Below are 21,425 nucleotides of genomic sequence, written 5' to 3'. Positions count from 1 at the left end.
CGTAAATGCGCCACACACCTTGAGATATAGTTCTAAGGTCTCAGTATAGCCACAACGGCTGCCCCACCCTTCAAACCGAAACGCATTACTGCTTCACGGCAGAAATAGGCGGGGCGGTGGTACCTACCCGTGCGGACTCATAAGAGGTCCTACCACCAGTAATTACACAAATTATAATTTCGCGGGTTTGATTTTTATTACACGATGTTATTCCTTCACCGTGGAAGTCAATCGTGAACATTTGTTAAGTACGTATTTCATTAGAAAAATTGGTACCCGCCTGCGGGATTCGAACACCGGTGCATCGCACGATACGAATGCACCGGACGTCTTATCCTTTAGGCCTCGACGACTAAGTTGAGAACTCACCTACTTCAAGCCTCAAGATTGGTAGTGACGTTTATATTGTGATATCTACGGGCTCCAGTAATCACTTAACACAAGGTAGGCGAGAAACCCGTTCACCTAAAAAACATAATACAAACATAACTAATATTCTACTACATTTTAATCATCGATCATGAGTTAAGATATAAACTAATTGTCAACCCTACACACATTGATCTACTGTACACATAATTGCATTTATAAAGTCATAACGACGTGAGTTACACTGTAGTTCATATCAGTACCACAATGAGCCACTACACCACGGCTTTACTTGGTCTGCTTTTCGTCGGTGAGTTCGATTAAATTTAGTAGTGAATAATATCTCAACATTTATTCAATTGCAGACATAATTATAGATTAGTATCGCGGTTTTACATTAAAATATACGGTAGTTGGCAGGAATATTGCCTATTATCGTCTATATTCCTATATTAGCACAATTTTCACATATTTCGACGAATGACACCATAGTCGTCACGTCCTTACGGATCCATCAGATGCAATAACCATTGCATTAGACCCCTTTAGCTCTAACACTAGGAGCAGGCTTAGGGATTCCGCTAACCGTACTCGTCGAACTCGGCAAAAAGTTCGACGTGCAACCTAACCTAAGCATCAGCCCGCTGAGTTTCTCGCCGGATCTTCTCAGCGGGTCGCGATTCCGTTCCGGTAGTAGATTCATTCGCGAAGCAGTTACTCTTGAGTTGTTAGGTCGCCTTTGGAGGCGCTCGGGTAGCTGTTAGCAAATCCTACCCCTCCTGGCTCTACCTGTCCTGGTGAAACTGGAAAGGCCTCCGAGCCATCAATAGTCCCTCAGACATAAAAATAAAATAAAACCTTAGTCGTTCAGTGACCACCAAAACATCGAAAATTATAAACGCAAGATTAAAAGCCGTATAAGTAATTTTAATTATGTTCATAGTATGTATATATTTTTTTTTTATGTTATGTATTCACAGGTGGGTTAAAGATGGATAAAAAACAATTATTCTTCTAACTAAATTTTTTTACATCTGCTAAACAATAAACGGAATAATATCTGATAATAAACAGACAAAATGGTACTTAAATGTTTGCCCATTTTTTTTTATTGTTTCTTAGATTGGTGGTCGAGCTCACGGTTTACCCGGTGTTAAGCGGTTACCGGAGTCATAGACATCAACAAACTAAACGCCGTCACGCACCTTAAGACATAAGTTCTAACTCTCAGTTTTATTGTACAACGGCTGCCCCGCCTTTCAAACTGAAACGCATTACCGCTTCACGGCAGAAATAGGCAGGGAGATGGTACTCGTGCGAGTCAAAAAGACGCCCTGCCACCAACCAGTAAGCTAAGCTTGCCGGTGGTGGGGTAAGTTAAGCTTATGTAATATGATAATTATTTGTTTTTTTATTTTGTATCAATACGGAATGTTTCAAAAGTTCCAACTTAACTACAACCTAATTCAATTTCTCCATGGGAACTATAACTGAATGTTTGGCTTGATGTACAACCTTCTATGCACTATACCTTTAAAAGACAAATATTATACATAAATTATTATTATAATTATTATGAAACCGCGAGTGAAATATTACAAATACTTATCTAATGTATTTTTGAACAGATGCAGCTCTTAAGTATTCCTACGATTTGAAAAGTTTTTTTTTACATTCGAAATAGCCTGTTTACAGAGTGTGATTCGAAGTTAAATAATTTTGTGCTGAGCGCAGGTGCAATCGCATGGCACACATATTTTATATACATTATGCATAATAGCTCTAACAATTTAAACAAGATTTTTTTTTATTTGCAGTTTGTGGTGTATTCTGCAATGAGCAATGTGGGGTGTTGGTGAACATCGACTCTGGGCCTGTGTGCGGGAAGGTGGAGATTGCCGAAAACAGCACCAAATACTACAGCTTCCAGGGAATACCGTACGGGAAACCACCCACAGGAGCCAGGAGATTTGCAGTAAGTAAAATGGCTTTCATAGGGCTGTCAGTGGCTTTAAGGACAAAATCTGAGAGGTATAGCATTATGATCAAATCGTTCGAGAATAGCAGCCAATTGTAGCCGTCGCTGGTCCGTTGATAAACGATCTCGACATGACCTTATCGTAGACAAGGAACAAGTCACTTGCAAATGCGTTTAATATTATATGAGAAATCCTGTTGTGTGAAATGTCTTTTGGAAATTTTAATTTTATCTAATCAGCGGTGAGAAGTTGTTACTGTTCATATTGTACAGCGCTGGACTTATTCTCTTGTGAGATTAATTGATAATCGTATTTTTTATGCCGATTGTAAATGTGGTAAAGGTGCACACACGCAATGGTCGCAGCAGCAGTCTTGAACTGCTAAGTCCTTTGTTCAATTACCTTCCGCAAATTCTCTTTCAGTACACTGTACTGGAATAGCTCCTTAGGCTACCAGCGAATGTGTAGGGAAAAAAGAACAAAACTGCAAGTATTTTGATCTATCTATCTATATATATATATATATAAAAATGATTTGCTGTTCGTTAGTCTCGCTAAAACTCGAGAACGGCTAGACCGATTTGGATAATTTTGGTCTTGAATTATTTGTGGAAGTCTAGAGAAGGTTTAAATTCATATTTGAAAATGCTCGGAATTAAATAAAAATAACAATTTTCTTTTTCCTTTGATGTGTCCCCCATCGGACGGATTCCTTTTGTTTTTTTTTCAGTTTATTTTATACAAAAGTTCAGGTAATTTATTCATCGATGGAGGCACTACGAAGTCTGCCGTGTCAGCTAGTAGAATTTAAAATTGAGTTTTATACTGAGTAAATTCTTCTAGGAATTAGAGCCTGTGGAGCCATGGACTGATCTATTATATGCTTACGAAGAAGGACCAGCTTGTCCTTCGAGAGACATTATCTATGGCAGCATTACTATCAAGGCCAAGGGCGTCAGCGAAGACTGTATCTATGCCAATGTCTTTGTGCCCGCGACCGCTCAACTAAACACCGATGAACTCAGCGAAGTTAGTTTACTGCCCATACTGGTGAACATCCACGGGGGCGCCTTCAATGCAGGGTCGGGCAATCGGGATTTGCACGGACCAGAGTTATTGATGGTGAAAGATGTTATTGTGATCAATTTTAATTACAGGTATTATTATTTTTATTCGTAAAAACGTAGGTAGACGCATGACAACCTAATAGAAGCGTGTTGAATATTTGAAACGTTTGTATGGTACGCAATGCACAATGTAACACAGTTTTGAATCAGTTGATGTCAATGACCTCGTATGACGCGGGCTCATTTACCAGCTGAATATTAGTTAATCTATAGATATAAAAGTCGATGAGGATGTATGTTCCCCATTGACCCCGAACCGGTCAAACTGAAATCTATGAAAGTTTCAGCAAACCTTCAAATTAGCGTAGAGTGTAATTATATGAAATTTGGTAGCGATCAGATCAAAGGCCGGCCATTAAAGTAGCCCAGGTTTGACTATGATAATTAAACAATTAAATCTAAAAAATTAATAATAATAGTAATAAAAACCCATTCATCTTTAATTATTATCGACAGATTGGCGGTTTTCGGATTTTTATCCCTTGCTTCGGATAAGATTCCGGGTAACAACGGTCTGCGCGACATGGTGACACTGCTACGCTGGGTTCAAAGAAACGCACGAGTCTTTGGGGGGGATCCTGATAAAGTGACAGTGCTCGGAGAGAGCGCTGGGGCTGCATCGGTTAATCTTTTAATGATGTCTGATGCCGCTAAGGGACTTTTCAACAAGTACGTGTTTATTTTCCTTGTGTATTTTTTTATAGCTTTGATAGGTAGACGAAGCTATTTTTTTTTATTGCCCTTGTAGGCAGACGAGCATACGGCCCACCTGATGGTGAGTGGTTACCGTCGCCCATGGACTTCAGCAATGCCAGGGGCAGAGCCAAGCCGCTGCCTACCGCATAATACTCTCCACAAGCCTCGTTTGAATAAGGAAATGTCATAGCGCTCGGGAAACACCGTGGAGGGGAGGTCATTCCAGAACCGGATGGTACGTGGCAAAAAAGACCTCTGGAAACGCACTGTGGATGACCGCAGTGGCTCCAGGTAGTATTGATGAACTCTACTCCGGTGGCGGGCGGTGCGATGGTAAAAACGAGATGCCGGTATCATCTCGAACAATTCCTCAGAGCACTGCCCATGGAACATACGGTACAAAATACAGAGGGAACCGAAGTCCCTCCGCAGACCCAGAGGCTCCAAACGATCCGTGAGAATGGGATTATCGACAATCCGAACGGCCCTCCTCTGTATGGAGTCAAATGGAAGAAGCTGGTATTTGGGAGCCCCGGCCCAGAGATGGGAGCAGCACTCCACGCGAGGCCGGACTTGTGCTTTATAAAGGAAAAGCCTTTGTCCAGGCGTGAAGTACCGCTTCGCTCTGTTGAGGACTCCCAGCATTTTGGACGCCAACTTGGCTTTGCCTTCCAAATGACTCCGAAACTGGACATCGCTCGAAATGTCGACCCCAAGTATCCCAATACTCTCGGAAGGTTGCAGGGATACTCCTTGGAATTGCGGCGCCATGACAAAGGGGTCCTTCTTCGCAGTGAACGCGCAAACTTGTGTCTTTAACGGGTTGAATTGAACCAAGTTCAATTCACCCCATTTGAAGACTCGCCCCAGAGAGTTCTCCACTTCAGACACAAGTTTTAATCGTCTCTCTTGCACCACGCTCCGAGAGAGACTCTGATGGCCGATATATCGCGCATCCCCCGTACTGTCATCCGCATAGCAATGCATGCCATCAATAGACAGCATGTCATTGATATACAGGATGAAAAGCGTGGGGGAGAGCACCGAACCTTGTGGAACGCCAGCGTTAATGGTCATGGTATCAGAACAGTCACCGTCTACAACGACCGTGATGCTCCGCCCATCCAAAAAGCTAGCGATCCACTTGCAGAGACCCTCGGGGATTCCGTAAGATGGTAACTTCGACAGAAGTGCCCTATGCCAGACCCTGTCGAAGGCCTTCACGATATCAAGGCTCACAGCAAGAGCCTCGCCCTTGCTCTCCAAGGCTTCAGCCCACCTGTGAGTAAGGTATACAAGAAGATCGCCAGCTGAGCGACCGTGACGGAAACCGTACTGTCGGTCACTGATCAGCTGGCGATCCTCCAGATACTTCAGGAGTTGTATATTAATTATTCGCTCCACCTTGGAAAGCAAGGAATTTATCGCGATAGGCCTATAGCTCGATGGGTCCGACCGGTCGCCCTTCTTGGGGATAGGGTGGACGTGGGCGGTCTTCCATGAAGACGGAACCCTGTTAGCGCAATAAGAGAGGCGATACAAACGCCCACCTGCTGATACAAAAGCTCACGGCCCACCTGGTGTTAAGTGGTTACCGGAGCCCATAGACATCTACAAAGTAAACGCCGCCAACCACCTCGAGACACGACTTGTACTAAGGTCTCAGTTTTAACAGTATCACCCTTCAAACCGAAACGCATTACTGCTTTACGGCAAAAATAGACAGGGTGGTGGTACCTACCCGTGCGGACTCACAAGACGTCCTACCACCAGTAATTACGCAAATTATAATTTTGCGAGTTTAATTTTTATTACATGATGTTATTCCTTCACAGTGGAAGTCAATCGTGAAAAATTTTTAAGTACGTATTTCATTAGAGAAATTGTTACCTGTCTGCGGCATTCGAACACCATTGCATCGCCCGACACGAATGCACTGGGCGTCTTATCCTTTAGGCCACGACGTCTTCACAAAATGTCCTAAGCTGTGTCAAGTTTGCGTACTTATCATTAAAAAAAGGAAGTTTTAAGTTTCTTTATGCGCAAAAATATAAGAGATGTTTCCAACGGAAGTCGCCTTATAGGGCCGCTTATTAAGTTAGGGATAGTTTATCACTGTGGAGGCGGTCTTGTCACTGTGATGGTCACGGGGCGACCTGAGGGGCTCGAGGCTGCGCCGCACGCTACCGTCACTCTAGCGCGTTGGCACCAGGAGGATGGGACGGCGCGTCTTCAGCTGCGATCTGCATTACCGTCGTCGCTGTCGTCGCCGAACATACTATGAAATAGCAACCCAGTCAGCGGTGCATCGCGTTCCGACCTGGCAGGCAGGCCCGGAACACCAGTGGCATCGCCCGGGCGTCCTCGGGGTGGCGTCGCGAATTTGGTTGTAGTGTTGACCTCGAGAACCCTCCTACTCTGACCGGGTTCTGATCTCGGGCGGAGATCGGACGTCGAGTGTAAGAGTGCAGGGGTGTCGTTTAGTGTGGTATGACCCTAAAAATATCCTTGGGTCCGCGGTTCGCAGTCGCGGACCAGTCCCACATACCGCGTCCGCCACCTAGGCACGGGGACCTCGTAGAAGGTTTCGGCCCCTGGCCCGAAGAGAAAAAAAGGGATAGTTCATAAGATGTTAAGTATTCTCTAGAAATAAAAACCTATGAGATGGCACACTGACGAAAAAAAGTTAATTCATAGTATTGCAAAACACACGGGAGAATGGTCAACTTGACACAGTTCGTTTTAACTCATAAATAGGGGAAGATTTCACGGGTCATCTGGTGTTAAGTAGGTAGTTGAAGTCATAGACATCACAGTTTAGTTGCCACCTTGAGACATGGGAGGCCAAGGTCTCAGTGGTATTGTATAAAATAAGAATTTGTTCACATCTATTATTAGATAATTCATTTTCAGAGCCATAATAATGAGTGGTACAGCTTTTCCAAGCTTCTACAGCACCTCTGCGGTATACGCCAAATATGTCGCCGATTTTTTCCTCGGACAATTGGGTGTTAACTCTACTGATCCTGATGAAATTCATCAGATTTTAATTGAACTACCTTTAGAAGACATCATGAAGGCCAATGACGTGGTGCAATACAATTCAGGTATAGCCTCGTTCGTGCCGGTAGTGGAAATTGAAGGTCATAACTATACGAGGATTATTGATGACGACCCCATAGTTCTCATAGCAGAGGGTCGGGGTAAGGATATTCCCTTACTAATGGGTTTCAATCAGAATGAAGGAGAAACATTCAGGTGGCTTTTAACCATTATGGATGCGTTAACTCGTTACAAAACTAATCCGGCTGCTATATTATCACCGAGATTAGCTTACGAGTTATCGACAGAAGAAGCTTTGGCTAAAGCAGAATTAGTAGCGAAAAGATATTTTGACGGTGAAGTGACTATGGATGGTTTCATAAAAAGTGTAACAGATCAATTGTTCCAATATCCTATTATAAAACTAGCACAATGGAGAACATTGCTGAATTCAGCACCGACTTTTCTGTACGTATTTTCGTATCAGGGTGACATCAGCATTATAAAGAGATCTAACTGGTTAAGTTACAACGGTACAGGTCATGTCGAGGATCTGACGTACGTGTTTCGCACCACCACATTTCTCCGCGATCACGTATCGATTCCTCCTCAGACTAGGGATGATCACATGAGGGACTGGATGTCCACACTGTTCAGTAACTACGTAAAATGCAAGTCAGTACCGTTTTTTAATACAAAGTATACGCTCGCTGACTGTTAACTCATATGGTACTCTATTCCAGCAATCCGACATGCACAGAGTCTGATGATCCTCAGTGGCCACCGATCAATCAAACAGAGTTAATGTATCAACTCATTAAAGAGCCCAACGTCTACAGCCTGTCCGCTCTGTCTGATGAGTTCAAGACAATGGTTGAGTTCTGCGATAGCGTGGATGACCAAGTCAGGTACCAAGATATCATGATTTAAATTTGGCACGACAGTGTTTACCTGATATACTCTGCGAACATCATACTTATTTTATCTTCAGTTATTATTAATGCTATATTTTTTTCAGGACACGTTCAGAGACTTTCAAGCAGCAACACGGTTAAACGTGATAAAAGATTCTCTAATTCAATCCATTTTACTTTTTGCAAATTGTTTTTTATAGTTCGGATAAATGTTAAAAATGTACTGTCTAATTTTTTCATAAGCCCGAAATTAACCCGGCGTGAATGAGGTGAGAAATTGTTACGCCAGCTACGAGGTGGGTATGAGATACCCGAAACTTTGCCCACCTGGTTGTTAAGTGGTTACTGGAGCCCATAGACATCTACAGCGTAAATGCGCCACCCACCTTGAGATAAAAGTTCTAAGGTATCAGTATAGTTACAACGGCTGCCCCACCCTTCAAACCGAAACGCTTTACTGCTTCAAGGTAGACATAGGTAGAGTGGTGGTACCGACCCGAGCGGACTCACAAGAGGTCCTACCACCAGTAAGAACTCAGGTATGATATACCCCACCTCACTCACGCCGGGTTAAGCATTATTTTAAACAATAAATTACAGTCAACTTGAATAGCATTCAAAATAACGGTTTAATGTTGTTTCTACTACACTCGAAAAATAAATACAGTTTTTTTTATTACCCTTGAAGGCAGACGGGCATATCACTCACCTGATGGTGAGTGGTTACCTTCGCCCATGGACTTCAACAATGCCAGGTGCAGAACCATTCCTGTTTTGCACCGATTTAGCAAGCATTGCGTTGCATTAATTATAATTATCATTGACTATGTTAGAGGAGCACAAGCCATCACCACGTATTCTCAATTTTAGTCTCCCTCCGCTCTTAAAGTTCTTAAAACTTATATACCAAAGTGAAATGACCGTACCGTAGTGTGTAGTGTTAGGAAGGAAAGTCAAATATATCTTGTTCTTATATACCTACGGCTACAGTGTCATCTTTAGCTGTTACATCTCTTACTACCCTATTTATGAGACTTACAGCAGTATTTAACTACCCCCTAGCAGCACTCAGAGAAAGATTGTGCATACACCATAAGGCATACTTCGCTGCCTACCTTGAGACACGAGGACAGAATTAAATTGTTTTTAATAACTTTGGAGGCAGGTGAGTCTTTTCTGTGGCACATAGAAATCAGCAGCCATCTGGGGACAGATAAACCGCTGCCTACCGCTGAGGAGTATATCTAACTTGATTGTGCCCTTTTCGGATTTCACGCAGAGAGAAAGTACATTTCTAGAGCCGAATCTTAGGTGGCTAAAGTGATTCCTTGAGACATGTGCGGACGTACAGCAGTTTCATGTAGCTGGGATGAATATAATTTAGTGCAAGTTCATAGTAAGCCTATCCATAACTAATTCAATATAGTTTGAAGATGCGACGTGCGATTGTGTTGTGACAAAAATCGTCACCGATTCGCACCGCACAATATAAAATAATAATAAAGTATGGTTGTGACATATCGCATTGTTTTACATGGCAAACAGACGAGAGCTTTGCTTATCTACCGGTGAGTGGGTAGATAGGTTTCTGTGATACTATTTCCACGTCTCTTGATAAGCCGGGCTTTTGTACAGTCGAGTTGAAAAGCTGACAGAGGGGTAAGCTTAGACGTCGTCCAAGCCACTATATTAATAAACTAGCGACCCGCCCTCGCTTCGCTTCGGAAACATTAAAACACACATGAAACCAAAAAATAATAATAATAAAAAAACTAAAAAATTTAATAAAAAAAAGTAGCCTATGTTCATCAGGGACAATGTCGGCTTCTAATGGAAAAAGAATTTTTCAAATCGGTCCAGTAGTTTCGGAGCCTATTCGAAACAAACAAACAAACAAATCTTTCCTCTTTATAATATTAGTATAGATGGTGGCCAACCGTGAACACTCATGAACACACATCAATTTGTTTACTTTTATTGAAACTAAGCACCGTTTCGTTTTTCAGAACTATTTTTATTTTCTTTTATAATATTTATGTATTTTAATTTTGCAACGTTTCAGAATGTATTAATTAGAGAATTTGGATCTTCTGGAGAATTAGGATTCTGGTGGTAGGAACTCCGCACGGGTAAGTACCACCACCCCGCCTATTTCTGCCGTGAAACAGTAATGCGTTTCGGTTTGAAGGGTGGGGCAGCCGTGGTAGCTATACTGAGACCTTAGAACTCATGTCTCAGAGTGGGTGGCGGCATTTGCGTTGTAAATGTCTTTGGGCTCCAGTAACCACTTGTGGCGTTTAAGAAGCTCCGTTTTATGATGCGTAAGCCAGAACGCACGAGAGGTGGAAAAAAGAATATAGTCTGTGACACGGGACCATTTTACCGCCGAAAATATAATGTATGGAACGAAAAAAAAAAGAATGTGTATAACTTAGAACTGTATAAGCCGCTGCAACAATAAAACTCCTATTGTTTCAATTGTGGAGTTAATTACGAGTGATCCAAAAACACGATTTTCCCGCGAAATAAAGAAGGGACTCTATACGGACTCTCTCACACTTAACACCAGGTGGGCTATGAGATTGTCCACCTATTATAGCAAAAAATATCTTCACAATGTGTGATTTAAGTAGCATTTTGTGCACGACTGCTCGGTAGATCGATCGCGTTTCATTGCCATTTATCGGAGGGGACAGTACTGCTGTTTTAAAGCACGCAGAGGGTCGTGCAGCAGCTGGCCTAGCATCGCTGACGGTGAGTTCATTCTCCTGGAGACCGCTCATGTCCTTTTCATTTCTTTTGTTGTCCTAGCCTGCCCTTATTCGTTATTGCTTATGTCTTTTTTTTAATACTGGATGGCCGGACGTTGAATGTATACCATTCGCTTGAAATTATTCATATTCACTCAAACATTAAAATTGAAGTTAAAATAGTTATAATTCATATCGATTAACGAAACTAAAGGTTATGGGGATGTAATTAGATTTGTATAAATTTTAGAATTCTATTAAAAGCCAATACAAAAAATCTATATAGACATAAATAAAATTATGTAGAACATTAAATCGCATGATAGGAGAGTGGAATAAACAAGTAAAATATCATCGCGAGTTTGCCTGTTTTTTCTGGGGTTCCAACAGCCCTTTTGCTTTTAGACCTAAGGTCTAAAGTTTCGTTTACATTGAAATATTATACTAACCATCAAGCAAGAACGATTTTCGATAGAAATGAGAAAGACAGTTATACCAACTTACATTTCAATACCTTTTCAGATACCATAAACTTTATAAATAGCATGTAAAATGCACGGTGGAATACTTTTTATATTAGTTGTCACTGCCACTACCGTAGCAGGACTCGAATTGACAATTGACGACTTGCTTCAACAACAGTCCCCAGAGTTAATAACAGACAGTACCAGCTCTCCTCGACCAGACGATGGAGCGATTAGCACACCAAGCGGGAACATGGGCAGCACTGATGACGTAGTCACGACTACTGAAGTTGAAACAACTATAAAACCCTCAGTTACTGACGAAAACGTTTCTATCACCACCTTGAGGATAGAAACGGAAGCACCAACCACTGGTCTCACGGATAGAACCGAGAGTGAGGCACCTAGTATGGAACAGAACAACCTGATCGAGACTACACACGGTTTAGTTAGGGGATTTGAATGGCACACCACGGGGGACATTATCAGCTACATCGACATACCTTATGCAAAATACACTAAGTATTTTGAGGTGCGTAATTTTCTCCTTTTCTTTTTCTTTTTTAGGGTTCCGGTACTCAAACGGATGTCAGTTGGTATGTTCGACCAGTGAGTTCGTTAGTTCGTTTATGTGATGAGCCGATAGAGGTATTAAGTTGAAATTAGTACTAAATACTAAGGTTTATAGCGGAAGGAAGTCATAAAAATCGCAAGTTTCTCAGTCGACACAATTAAGAGATAAAGCCATATTTTATCACTCATAAAATGTTTAAGGGCATTTGCAGTTGCCCTGAATCACGAAATTTATCACGAACCAAGCGGCCTTGGCATAGCCCAAGTAACGTGTAAAACAATTTATAGCTGTTTTTAATCAATTGCTGGTATGCGCAAAAAAGTATAACTTTAAAATACTGCATGAAAGTACATAATATATTATGAACTCTTTTGAAGTCGTCGTGGTCTAAAGGATAAGACTTCCGGTGCAGTCGTATGTAGCGATGCGACGGTGTTCGAATCCCTCTGGCGGCTACCAATTTTCCGGAAGGAACATTGTGTAATAAAATCAAACCCTAAAAATTATAATTTGCGTAATTACTGATGGCAGGACCTCTTGTGAGTCCGCACGAGTAGGTACCCCCCCCCCCCCGGCTATTTCTACTGTGAAGCAGTAATGCGTTTCGGTTTGAATGGTGGGGCAGCCGTTGTAACTATACTGAGACCTTAGAACTCTTAGCTCAAGGTGGGTGACGGCATTTACCTTGTAGATATGGGCTCCGGTAAGCACTTAACACTAGGTGGGCCGTGAGCTCGTCCACCCATCCCAGCAATAAAAAAAGAGACAACGTGTTTCAAAAATATACATACATTTGTAAATGTAGTGTCGCCCGTTACTGAAATAAATTAAATTTAACTTTCAATCAAATCAGTTTACAATAATACTCGTACTATAGGCATTATTGCCAATGGACTTCTAAGTTACTGTGTTCATACAGTAATAATGATTACTTCTCGAAAAAGATCGGTCTTTAAATCGATTTCTTAAATAGCAATATATTAATTTAGTGTACCTACGTAGAACGTAAATTAATAATTAATAAATCACGGCGCAATATCAATTTCTCCAACGTCAAACACAGATAGACCATTTTCCCTTTACACAAATAAATACCCTATTTTTCTGATTTGTTTTATCTATTGTGATAAGATGGACGGAATTGAAATCGTGTAGCCATCAATTCGGTAGTTGAATGTAATTGCAAATTATTATCCTATTACTGACATAGAAAAACAACCCCCATATGCAGAGCCTTAACCCTCATCGTGTACTTTTGCAACATTTACATTTGTCATAGGTTTTTTTAAATCATTAAATATGATAGTACGCGGACAACCAAATATTCCTTATGCTATTGTAAAGGATTTTTTATTTAGGATTCTATTCCGAGTCCCGCATAGATTTCTAGGGGAGTATAATTCACTTAAATAAATAACATTAATTTAATATAAATTATATTATAATGAATTTCAGGAACCAAAGTCTTCCAATGCTTGGGAAACGACGCATGAAGTCCGAGAACACAAGTCTCGATGCCCACAATTACAAGGAGAATCAGTTGTGGGTAGTCAAGATTGCTTGACTTTGAGTATCTTTGCACCGACTAATGCCGAAAATGTCAGTGTTTTATTCCATATACACGAAAGTAACTTTGTCCAGGGCAGTGCTGACCCAGCTCTATACGGTCCGGAGTACTTAGTGTCCAAAGGGCTCATATTAGTTCTACCAAACTATAGATTGGGCCCATTGGGATTTTTGTGTTTAAGAAACACAATGGCTCCAGGTAACGCAGCTCTTAAGGATTTAAGTATGGCTCTACAGTGGATAAAGAATAACATTGCAAAATTTGGGGGGAATCCTGATACTATTGTGGTTAGTGGTGAGGGGACTTCTGGTGCGTTGATAGGCTTTTTGGCCTTGTCGTCTTCTTCAAGGAACTATTTTGATAAAGCTATAACAGAGAGCGGATCAGTTCTTTCGTATTGGGCTTTAGACCGAAATCCCGCATTGACTGGCGAAAAACTAACCGAAGCATTGACCAAAATAGACAACAGTCTTAATTTGGAAACTGCCGATATTCTGACAATATTAAGAGCTGCACAAAACATTCATTTCCGACCTTGTATTGAGAAAGGCAATAATCCTTTTATGACTCAAACTCCATGGGGAATGATACGAGAACAGGAAGTCAATATAACTTTTATGATTGGATCGGCAAACTACGCTGGCTTGAACGAGGCCTTAGATCAGAACGAAGCGAGCATTGAGCAGTTAAATGATGATTTTGCAACTCTGCTACCGGACGATTTGGCATTTGGTAGTGATATAGAAAGACAAAACGTAGTGAGAAACGTTAGATCTCAGTATTTTATAGAAAATAAGCCGATCACGTTAGAAGACCACATAGAAGGACTTTCACTGTGCTTTACTGATTCCTGTTTCTTAGGGCCAGCCATCAGAACTGCCAGATCTTTGGCTAATGCGGGAGCTAAAGTCTATTTCTACGAATTCAGTTTTACAGAATTAATTTCAGAATCGCATACTGTAGACAGACCAGTGGAAGGAGCGGTTCGCGGTGATATCAGAAACTACGTGTTCACTCAGGATGGCAGAATATTGACTGAAGGAACTGCTGAAAGGGAGGTCGTTGATATAATGGTCGATACGTGGTTTACTTTTATTGAAAACGGGTGCGTTTATATTATCTCATAGCATGTTTTAATGGTTTACCTAAGCTATCTATTCCGAGATCGAGAGATTGAATATTGTAATACACATCATGAAGTAGTCAGTTCACTAATATATATTTGTAACTAACAAGGGAATGTTAGTTGTCTTGTTGTTTTTCCTTTTTTTCGGTTTTTGTTTGGTTGTATTTGGATTGTTGATTTTCTATCAGAAGTTATTTAGTTAACTATAGTTAATCGTTTAATTTTTTATTCAATCGATCTAATATATTATTTATATATTTCAGAAATCCAGTAGCGAACGAGACGGATTGGAACCGACTAACTGTGACCGTTCCAGCACAAGAAGAATGGATGCAGCTCGGTCCTGAAATCGGCTTAAAACAAGGACTGCACTTGAGCAGATTAAATTTATGGACTAACATCTACAACAACTATTTCATCGAAATGCGTAATAACGTAAAACGACCGAACCTAAATATTTACACTGGAATCGTATCGCTCATAACCTATTTCGGATTTCGGAGGTTCCGAATAGCAGATTAGTCACCGACACGAGGTCACACACGCCCACGCGGCGAGACCAAAGTCAATTAACTAAGCATACGCCATGTACTTTAAATATTCGATGTAAATGGTATATCATAAATAAACAATGATTATCTGATGTTTTGATTTCCTTGGACGATTCATTGCTAACACATGTTTTGACAACACGATAATTGTTTAGGAATTATTATTAAACTCAATTCCCTAACTCAGTGCGTTATTTTAAACGATCGCAACTAGTATTCGGACGATTTTGCCTATGTTGGTCTATTGGTTGTCTATTAATTTGTTCATGTATTGCGTCAAATGTCGAGCACCCCAACCGTTAAGGCCTCATCGCGACGTGGTGACAACACAGGGTGTGGTGCGCGGATATTACTCCCCGCAGCCGTCACGGTTTGCCTTCCTCGGGGTGCCCTACGCCCTCCCGCCCACGCACCAAAACAGGTTTAAGGTCAGCAGATTCATTTATTGATACGCAGGGAATCCCATTTGCGTACAACTTAGATCAGTATCAGCGTGTCGTATAGGAAAAGAAAATGTTCATATCATTATTCTTGCGATGGAAGTGTTTTGGGGTAATCATTTATTAATTTATCTTTTATGAGTCGTTCATCAACTTTCACGACGAATAGTTATTTATTTACTGTTTTCTCACGAAATACATTTGAATACTCCATGTCTTAAGATCAGCAGCGATAATAACGATTGGAAATTTAACTGGGTCTGTGCTACCGATCCCCATTCACTGGACACATTTAGTGACCAAATAAGTTTAAATAGTTTGTCTTAAAATAAGAAGGAGCTACCATTTCGCAATCTGCCCTCGGTACTAGTACCCGAAACTTATTTCTCGACATATTTTCCGCTATAGTTCTTAGATTGACAGGGCGGTGTAGGTTATTGTTAGGCAGCTATCGGCCAGCTCAGTTTGATGTCATCGACTTGCCAGTCAAAATGCGTTCTGTTTGGAAACCCACATCGCTAATCTAATTTGGACTTCGCTGTCATTCTTTAAGTCGAGTGTACGGGCCAGCCGTAGCACGACGCCCCGCTGTGAAGCGGTAATTGTTTCAATACGAATAGTGCCGCCCACCTAAGATCGGACACTCAGCTAAATCTGATTACCGATGTGAACGAATATAAACAATTATTACACTTGCCGTTCAGTGTTTTGATTTGATTTTGTATGTTAAAATGATGAAAATACAGTTTCAACTTTAAATCGCTAAAGTTATGAAATGATGCCACCTAAAATTCTAAAATCATCTAAAATCCAGCAAAATCAACCAAAAAAAACACATATGTATACCTACTTTAATAGCATGCCGAACTATAAAATCAAATATGTAGTCATTTTTCTTATCCTGGTGATTCTGGTTAGGATATCAGGTCAGAGTAATGAAATAAATGATTGTGTTGTCGCGGGTCCTTGATATGCGTGAAAATTTTCAATATAATGTGACACCATGAAATTGCCGGAAATTACGTTGAAAGGTTGCTTCAAAAAAGCAGATACAGGTCAAGCTAATAAAAGTGTTAAAATGATGTGTTGTTTCAATATAGTGCCTAAGAATTTTCAACATAATGCTGATGGTAGGACCTCTTGTGAGTCCGCACGGATAGGTACCACCACTCCGCTTATTTCTGCTGTGAAGCAGTAATGCGTTTCGATTTGAAGGGTGGAGCAGCCCTTGTAACAATCTGAGACCTTACAACTCATATCTCAAGGTGATTGGCGGCATTTACGTTGCAGATGTCCATAGGCTCCAGTAACCACTTAACACCAGTTGGGCTGTGAGCTCGTCTACACATCTAAGCATTAAAAAAATACAAAAAAATATACAGAGGCTTCTTCACATAAGAACAACGCAGACAACATTCAAATTAAAAAATTTGCATGTTTTGTGGAAAATCCGATATGAGTCATGAATCGCTATTTTAGACGTGTCTCACAGCGGCGCCGTGTTGCGGTGAAAGCTTCGGTACTCCCGTGACTACGAGAGGCCGCTCACCGCTCACAAGGACGACGAGGAGGCTTCATTATTTGCAGAAGAATTTATCATTTTCATGTCGTATTCAATAATCAAAAGTATTGAGAAAAAGACTAAAAACTTTCTAAATATTTTATGTTGTTATAGTTTCATAGGGTTATCATCTCTTTTGGGTGTTATTTCAGTGTTGTTGAGGAGTAGTATTCACTTATTTATCCTCATCATTGGCACATCCATGCCTTTTTCTATAAAACTTCCATTCTCCTTCTCTCCCTAAATTTTATACTGAGTAACGAAGGTACCAAATTCTTCTTCTTTCTCTTCTACTAAAGCTACATGCGTTCCGATTTAAAGTATTCTTTCAATACAGTTTGGACTTTGATCTGATATCTCAATATGAGTTGCGTAATTTATGTTTTGTTATCACTCGTCTCCGGTAATCAAACAAATCGAGTTCTCGACGTGATCATCACTATGTCACAAAGTGAGGTCCGTCCGAGGCTTCCGTATCGCTTAACGAATAGGATAAACTCCGCAATGGATTTCTTTCTTCGGCCTTTATAGCATTATGATACCTATTTTAGGGCTGAAAACAGTCCCCAGCTACAAGGTGGTCACTTACAGGAAACGATTCCATAGAAAATAGTCCAGCGATCACCAAAAAAAAACACGTGAATTCCAAAAACGAAATTCACAATAAGTGCTGAAGATATGATTTTTGGAATTATTGTGTAATTTTAGTGTTTATTTTTTAGGCGCCCAAGCCTCCTCCTCGGTGGGATGGAGTCTTCGAAGCAACGCATCGCGTAAAGTGCCCCCAGTTGGACATCGGAGATGAAAACTGTCTCGTTATTAACATATTCACTCCAGAAGTGAGTAATAACTTACCAGTCCTTGTTCATGTCCATGGAGGGGACTATCAGAATGGGTAATTTGTATTATTGTTTTTATTGATTAAGAAAATTCTAAAAAATGATTAATTTGACACAATTTACGTGAGCTGTATTCTTACAGATGGGGATTTCATCAACCACCTATAAACCTAATTAACAAAGGTATCATAATAGTAACTTTTAACTACCGTATTGGTGTACTCGGTTTCCTATGCCTCGGAATTCCAGCAGCTCCCGGAAATGTAGGTTTGAAAGACCAGGTTGCTGCTCTTTACTGGATCCAACAAAATATAAAGAGATTTGGAGGTGATCCTAATGATGTTACATTGTATGGAACTGAGGCTGGTTCAATATCAATACAGTTGCTTTTACAAGCACGTCTCATGATGGGATTTCACAAAGTCATCTTGGAATCTGGGTCAATTTTGTCTCCTACAGCTTTGACCTACAATCCCATAGCTGATGCATTTGCAATCGGAGAACAATTAGGATATAATGACACAAATAACTCACATAAATTGCTGAAATACTTGCGGAAGCTTTCTGTAACAGTACTCTTGGATGCACATAAAATTTCCCTGCCTTGTGTTGAGAGTGTAAATAATGCTGAAAGTCTAATTGATAAAGATCCACTGCAACTACTGAAAGACGGACCAATTGACAATATCCCAATGCTTGTATCATATACTAGATTAAAATTAAGACATAATTCAGAAAAATTAAAAACAGTGCCAGAAGATTTTGTTGATTTACTTCCAAGCAACTTAGAATTTACCAATGATGGAATTAGATATAAGATTTCAGAATTAATTAAAGATTTTTACTTCTTTAAAGACATTGACACTTCTAGCAGTTATGAGAATTATTTAAATGATGTCTTAATGGTGTACCCAACTGTTAAATATGCTGTTCTTTATGCTACGAAAAATTATTTTAATGTATATCTTATGAACTTTAATTATGAGGCAGATGCTGATGTCTTGTCTGAACAAAATAAGAAATTAGTTGATTTCATTTTTGGGGAAAATGACCTAAATTACAATAAGAACAATGAAGCTATACAAAAATTAACAAATTTATTTAGCAATTTTATTAAATTAGGGTGAGTGCTTTTGAGTTTCTTTTATAGGATGCAGTTAAAAATCTGAAATTAATTAGATTAGAACAGAATATTTATTTTGTAAATTGTAGTACATACTGTAAAATTTACGTGGACAAACTCATGTTCCATCTGGTCTTAAATGTTTATCAAAGCCCATATACATTAAAGAGTTGCTGCCATCACTCGTAATAATAAATGAGGAGGAAATCACATTTAACATTTTTTTTCTTTTTTTCATCTTTTTCTTTTTTGATTTTGTTTAAATGTGACTGGAGACAAAATAAATATCATCACAATATAGGATAAGTAGGTCTATGTCCAGAAGTGGATGTGTGTGGGCTGATAGATAGATTCCTAGATTATATAGAATATAGATAATATTAATAGAATATAACATATTCATTTCTTACCTCATATGGGAGACCCGTGATGTGTCCATTAAAATTATAAATATTGATTATCTTAATTATGATGAATCTTCTTTTGGTAATTATTTCACCAGTTTAAAAAAATGATAACACTTTTTTCAACACTCCCCTATTTAATTATTTATTTTAATGAACAAGTTTTAATTATTTATTTTCAGAGATCCAAGTCCCTTAATTACAGAAGCAATACCAGTCATATGGCAACCTGTCGTGGGTGATGAACATAGGCAAATACGAACAGCAGTCGAACTTGTTTTTAAAGATACTTTGAAGCTCAAAGAGCTTTCCTCAAAGCAGGAATTGATGTTTTGGGATAGTATTTATGATAAATTTTATAAAACACATAAAGCTCTTAATGAAAATTAAATATTAACTAGATGATTTTTTTTGACATTCAACATTATATTTTGTTAATATTGAACAAACTGTTTATAGTTCTCGTTATGTTAAAAATACCGAATTTGCAAAATGTTTAGAATAATATCAATGCAATGACATCTTAAAATATAATAGATATATTATAATTTATATGACCTACATTTTACTGAGTTAGAAAGTTTAAGATATGTGCGAGGTAGAAGAAGCAATGATTGTTGAATAAGAATATACTTTAGGTACATTACATTATTTGATTGTTTTGTAATACACTTTTATGTAAATTAAAGCAAAAGTATTTACAAAATATCTAATAATTTTTATTTGTTTAAATTTATAAAAAGAGTCACAGTTTACAGTTATAAAAGTCGCACTGGGTTTTCTATTCCTCTGGGTAAATGAGGTTAGACGACTTCTCCACACTTTTCAAGTCAGTAACGTTATTTGGATGTCTGAACAGAGAAAGGCCGCATTGCAGTAGTCCTACCAATGTACCGAAAAACTAATGATATTCCTTTTATACGCTTATGAATTACATTTAGGCGATAAAGGAGAGAGGAAAATTATTACAAAGAACAATCAAAGTACAAGTAACATATCAACATTCAATAAAAAATTAGATTAACGCGCAACATTTTAACTACGTTGTCAAATATACCGTTACCTGTTTAGTTAGCGGCTTTTCTCGCGAATTCTGCAGTCAGGATATTACTGGACACTGATAGAACTATAACATAACTGTCTGGCGGGAATTTACACAACAATTCACTCACTTTTCTCACAATTATTACTGTTAAATCAACAAGTAAATTACATTTAGGCAAAACACGAAATACCCGTCACATTGTACTTGACATAACGTTTACGAACTGATTGCGTTCGGAAATATAATGGCAGACTTTCACTTGTCAATTTACAGAATTAAACTAAATTACCTATTATTTGTTTTCCATTATTGTTTTTAATCACACAAATAACAACTAATTAAAACTGTATTAGCCATATTGTCTAAAATGTCATTATACTTTATTTCTTTAAAATAATCCATAGTTAAGGTGCCTTGTATGGTTACGCACAATAGGTTGTGCGCCTTAAAGAGTTATTTGGCAATTGTTTATTGAAATGTTTACAGAGACAGGGAAATAATCGCCTTATCGTTGCTACCGCTGGCTACTCCCCAAATCCTGATAACGCAGGGGCCAGGCACCGACGACGCCTTTGACACGTCCTTTGACAGAAATTAGCTGTGAATATTTTCGGCATTATATTTTTGGTACTTATTTTATGATAGTAATAGGTAGGTTTTACTCATTTATTTTTTATTGCCCGAGCAGGCCGTTGTATTTGCTTTTATTTGTATGCGTAAATGGAACCATAAACTAAAGTTCAATTGAAGGCGAGTTACTGTTCCATAGTTTTATTATTCGTAGACTTCAATACACATCCCGGAACGATTTCCCGGAACGTGTATCCCTAAAGCTAGAATGCCCTGTTTGGGCA

At 39.4% G+C, this 21,425-nt stretch overlaps 3 protein-coding genes across 5 annotated transcripts in view; 2 read left to right on the top strand and 1 right to left on the bottom strand.

Annotated features, from left to right (window-relative positions):
• The window catches only part of LOC101737860 (serine/threonine-protein kinase D1), a 130,476-nt gene extending 109,652 nt beyond the window's left edge, over positions 1–20,824 (bottom strand). For 2 of the 3 annotated variants that reach the window (XM_038020231.2, XM_038020236.2), the window contains exon 1: positions 20,590–20,824. The gene's annotated coding sequence lies outside the window, so the exon portion shown is untranslated. The remainder of the gene's footprint in view (positions 1–20,589) is intronic. The other variant, XM_038020232.2, reaches the window with a different exon arrangement.
• LOC101743778 (juvenile hormone esterase) lies at positions 531–8,350 on the top strand. Its single transcript, XM_004925647.5, has 7 exons — positions 531–679; positions 2,187–2,344; positions 3,192–3,505; positions 3,932–4,144; positions 7,085–7,888; positions 7,957–8,121; positions 8,232–8,350. Exons 1-7 carry the CDS (start codon positions 637–639, stop codon positions 8,266–8,268), a joined length of 1,734 nt encoding a protein of 577 aa, XP_004925704.2. The 5' UTR covers positions 531–636; the 3' UTR covers positions 8,269–8,350.
• On the top strand, positions 8,597–20,232 carry LOC101737440 (uncharacterized). The gene is made up of 7 exons (XM_062676220.1): positions 8,597–11,873; positions 13,371–14,587; positions 14,872–15,129; positions 17,529–17,616; positions 17,883–18,055; positions 18,142–19,122; positions 19,709–20,232. The coding sequence occupies exons 1-7, from the start codon at positions 11,430–11,432 to the stop codon at positions 19,914–19,916; spliced, it is 3,369 nt and encodes a 1,122-aa protein (XP_062532204.1). The 5' UTR covers positions 8,597–11,429; the 3' UTR covers positions 19,917–20,232.
• Positions 20,825–21,425: the final 601 nt, after the last annotated feature.

Source organism: Bombyx mori, chromosome 25 (genome assembly GCF_030269925.1).
Source record: "Bombyx mori chromosome 25, ASM3026992v2".
NCBI lineage: Eukaryota > Metazoa > Arthropoda > Insecta > Lepidoptera > Bombycidae > Bombyx > Bombyx mori.
Note: the sequence above shows the minus strand (reverse complement) of the source record. Positions and strands in the feature narration are given on the sequence as shown.

Coding starts and splice junctions, on each gene's coding strand:
- LOC101743778 (XM_004925647.5), top strand. CDS start 637: ATGAGCCACTACACCACGGCTTTACTTGGTCTGCTTTTCGTCG. Junction 2,345..3,191: donor CAGGAGCCAGGAGATTTGCA/GTAAGTAAAATG, acceptor AAATTCTTCTAG/GAATTAGAGCCTGTGGAGCC. Junction 3,506..3,931: donor GTGATCAATTTTAATTACAG/GTATTATTATTT, acceptor TATTATCGACAG/ATTGGCGGTTTTCGGATTTT.
- LOC101737440 (XM_062676220.1), top strand. CDS start 11,430: ATGCACGGTGGAATACTTTTTATATTAGTTGTCACTGCCACTACCGTA. Junction 11,874..13,370: donor AATACACTAAGTATTTTGAG/GTGCGTAATTTT, acceptor AATGAATTTCAG/GAACCAAAGTCTTCCAATGC. Junction 14,588..14,871: donor TTTACTTTTATTGAAAACGG/GTGCGTTTATAT, acceptor TATATATTTCAG/AAATCCAGTAGCGAACGAGA.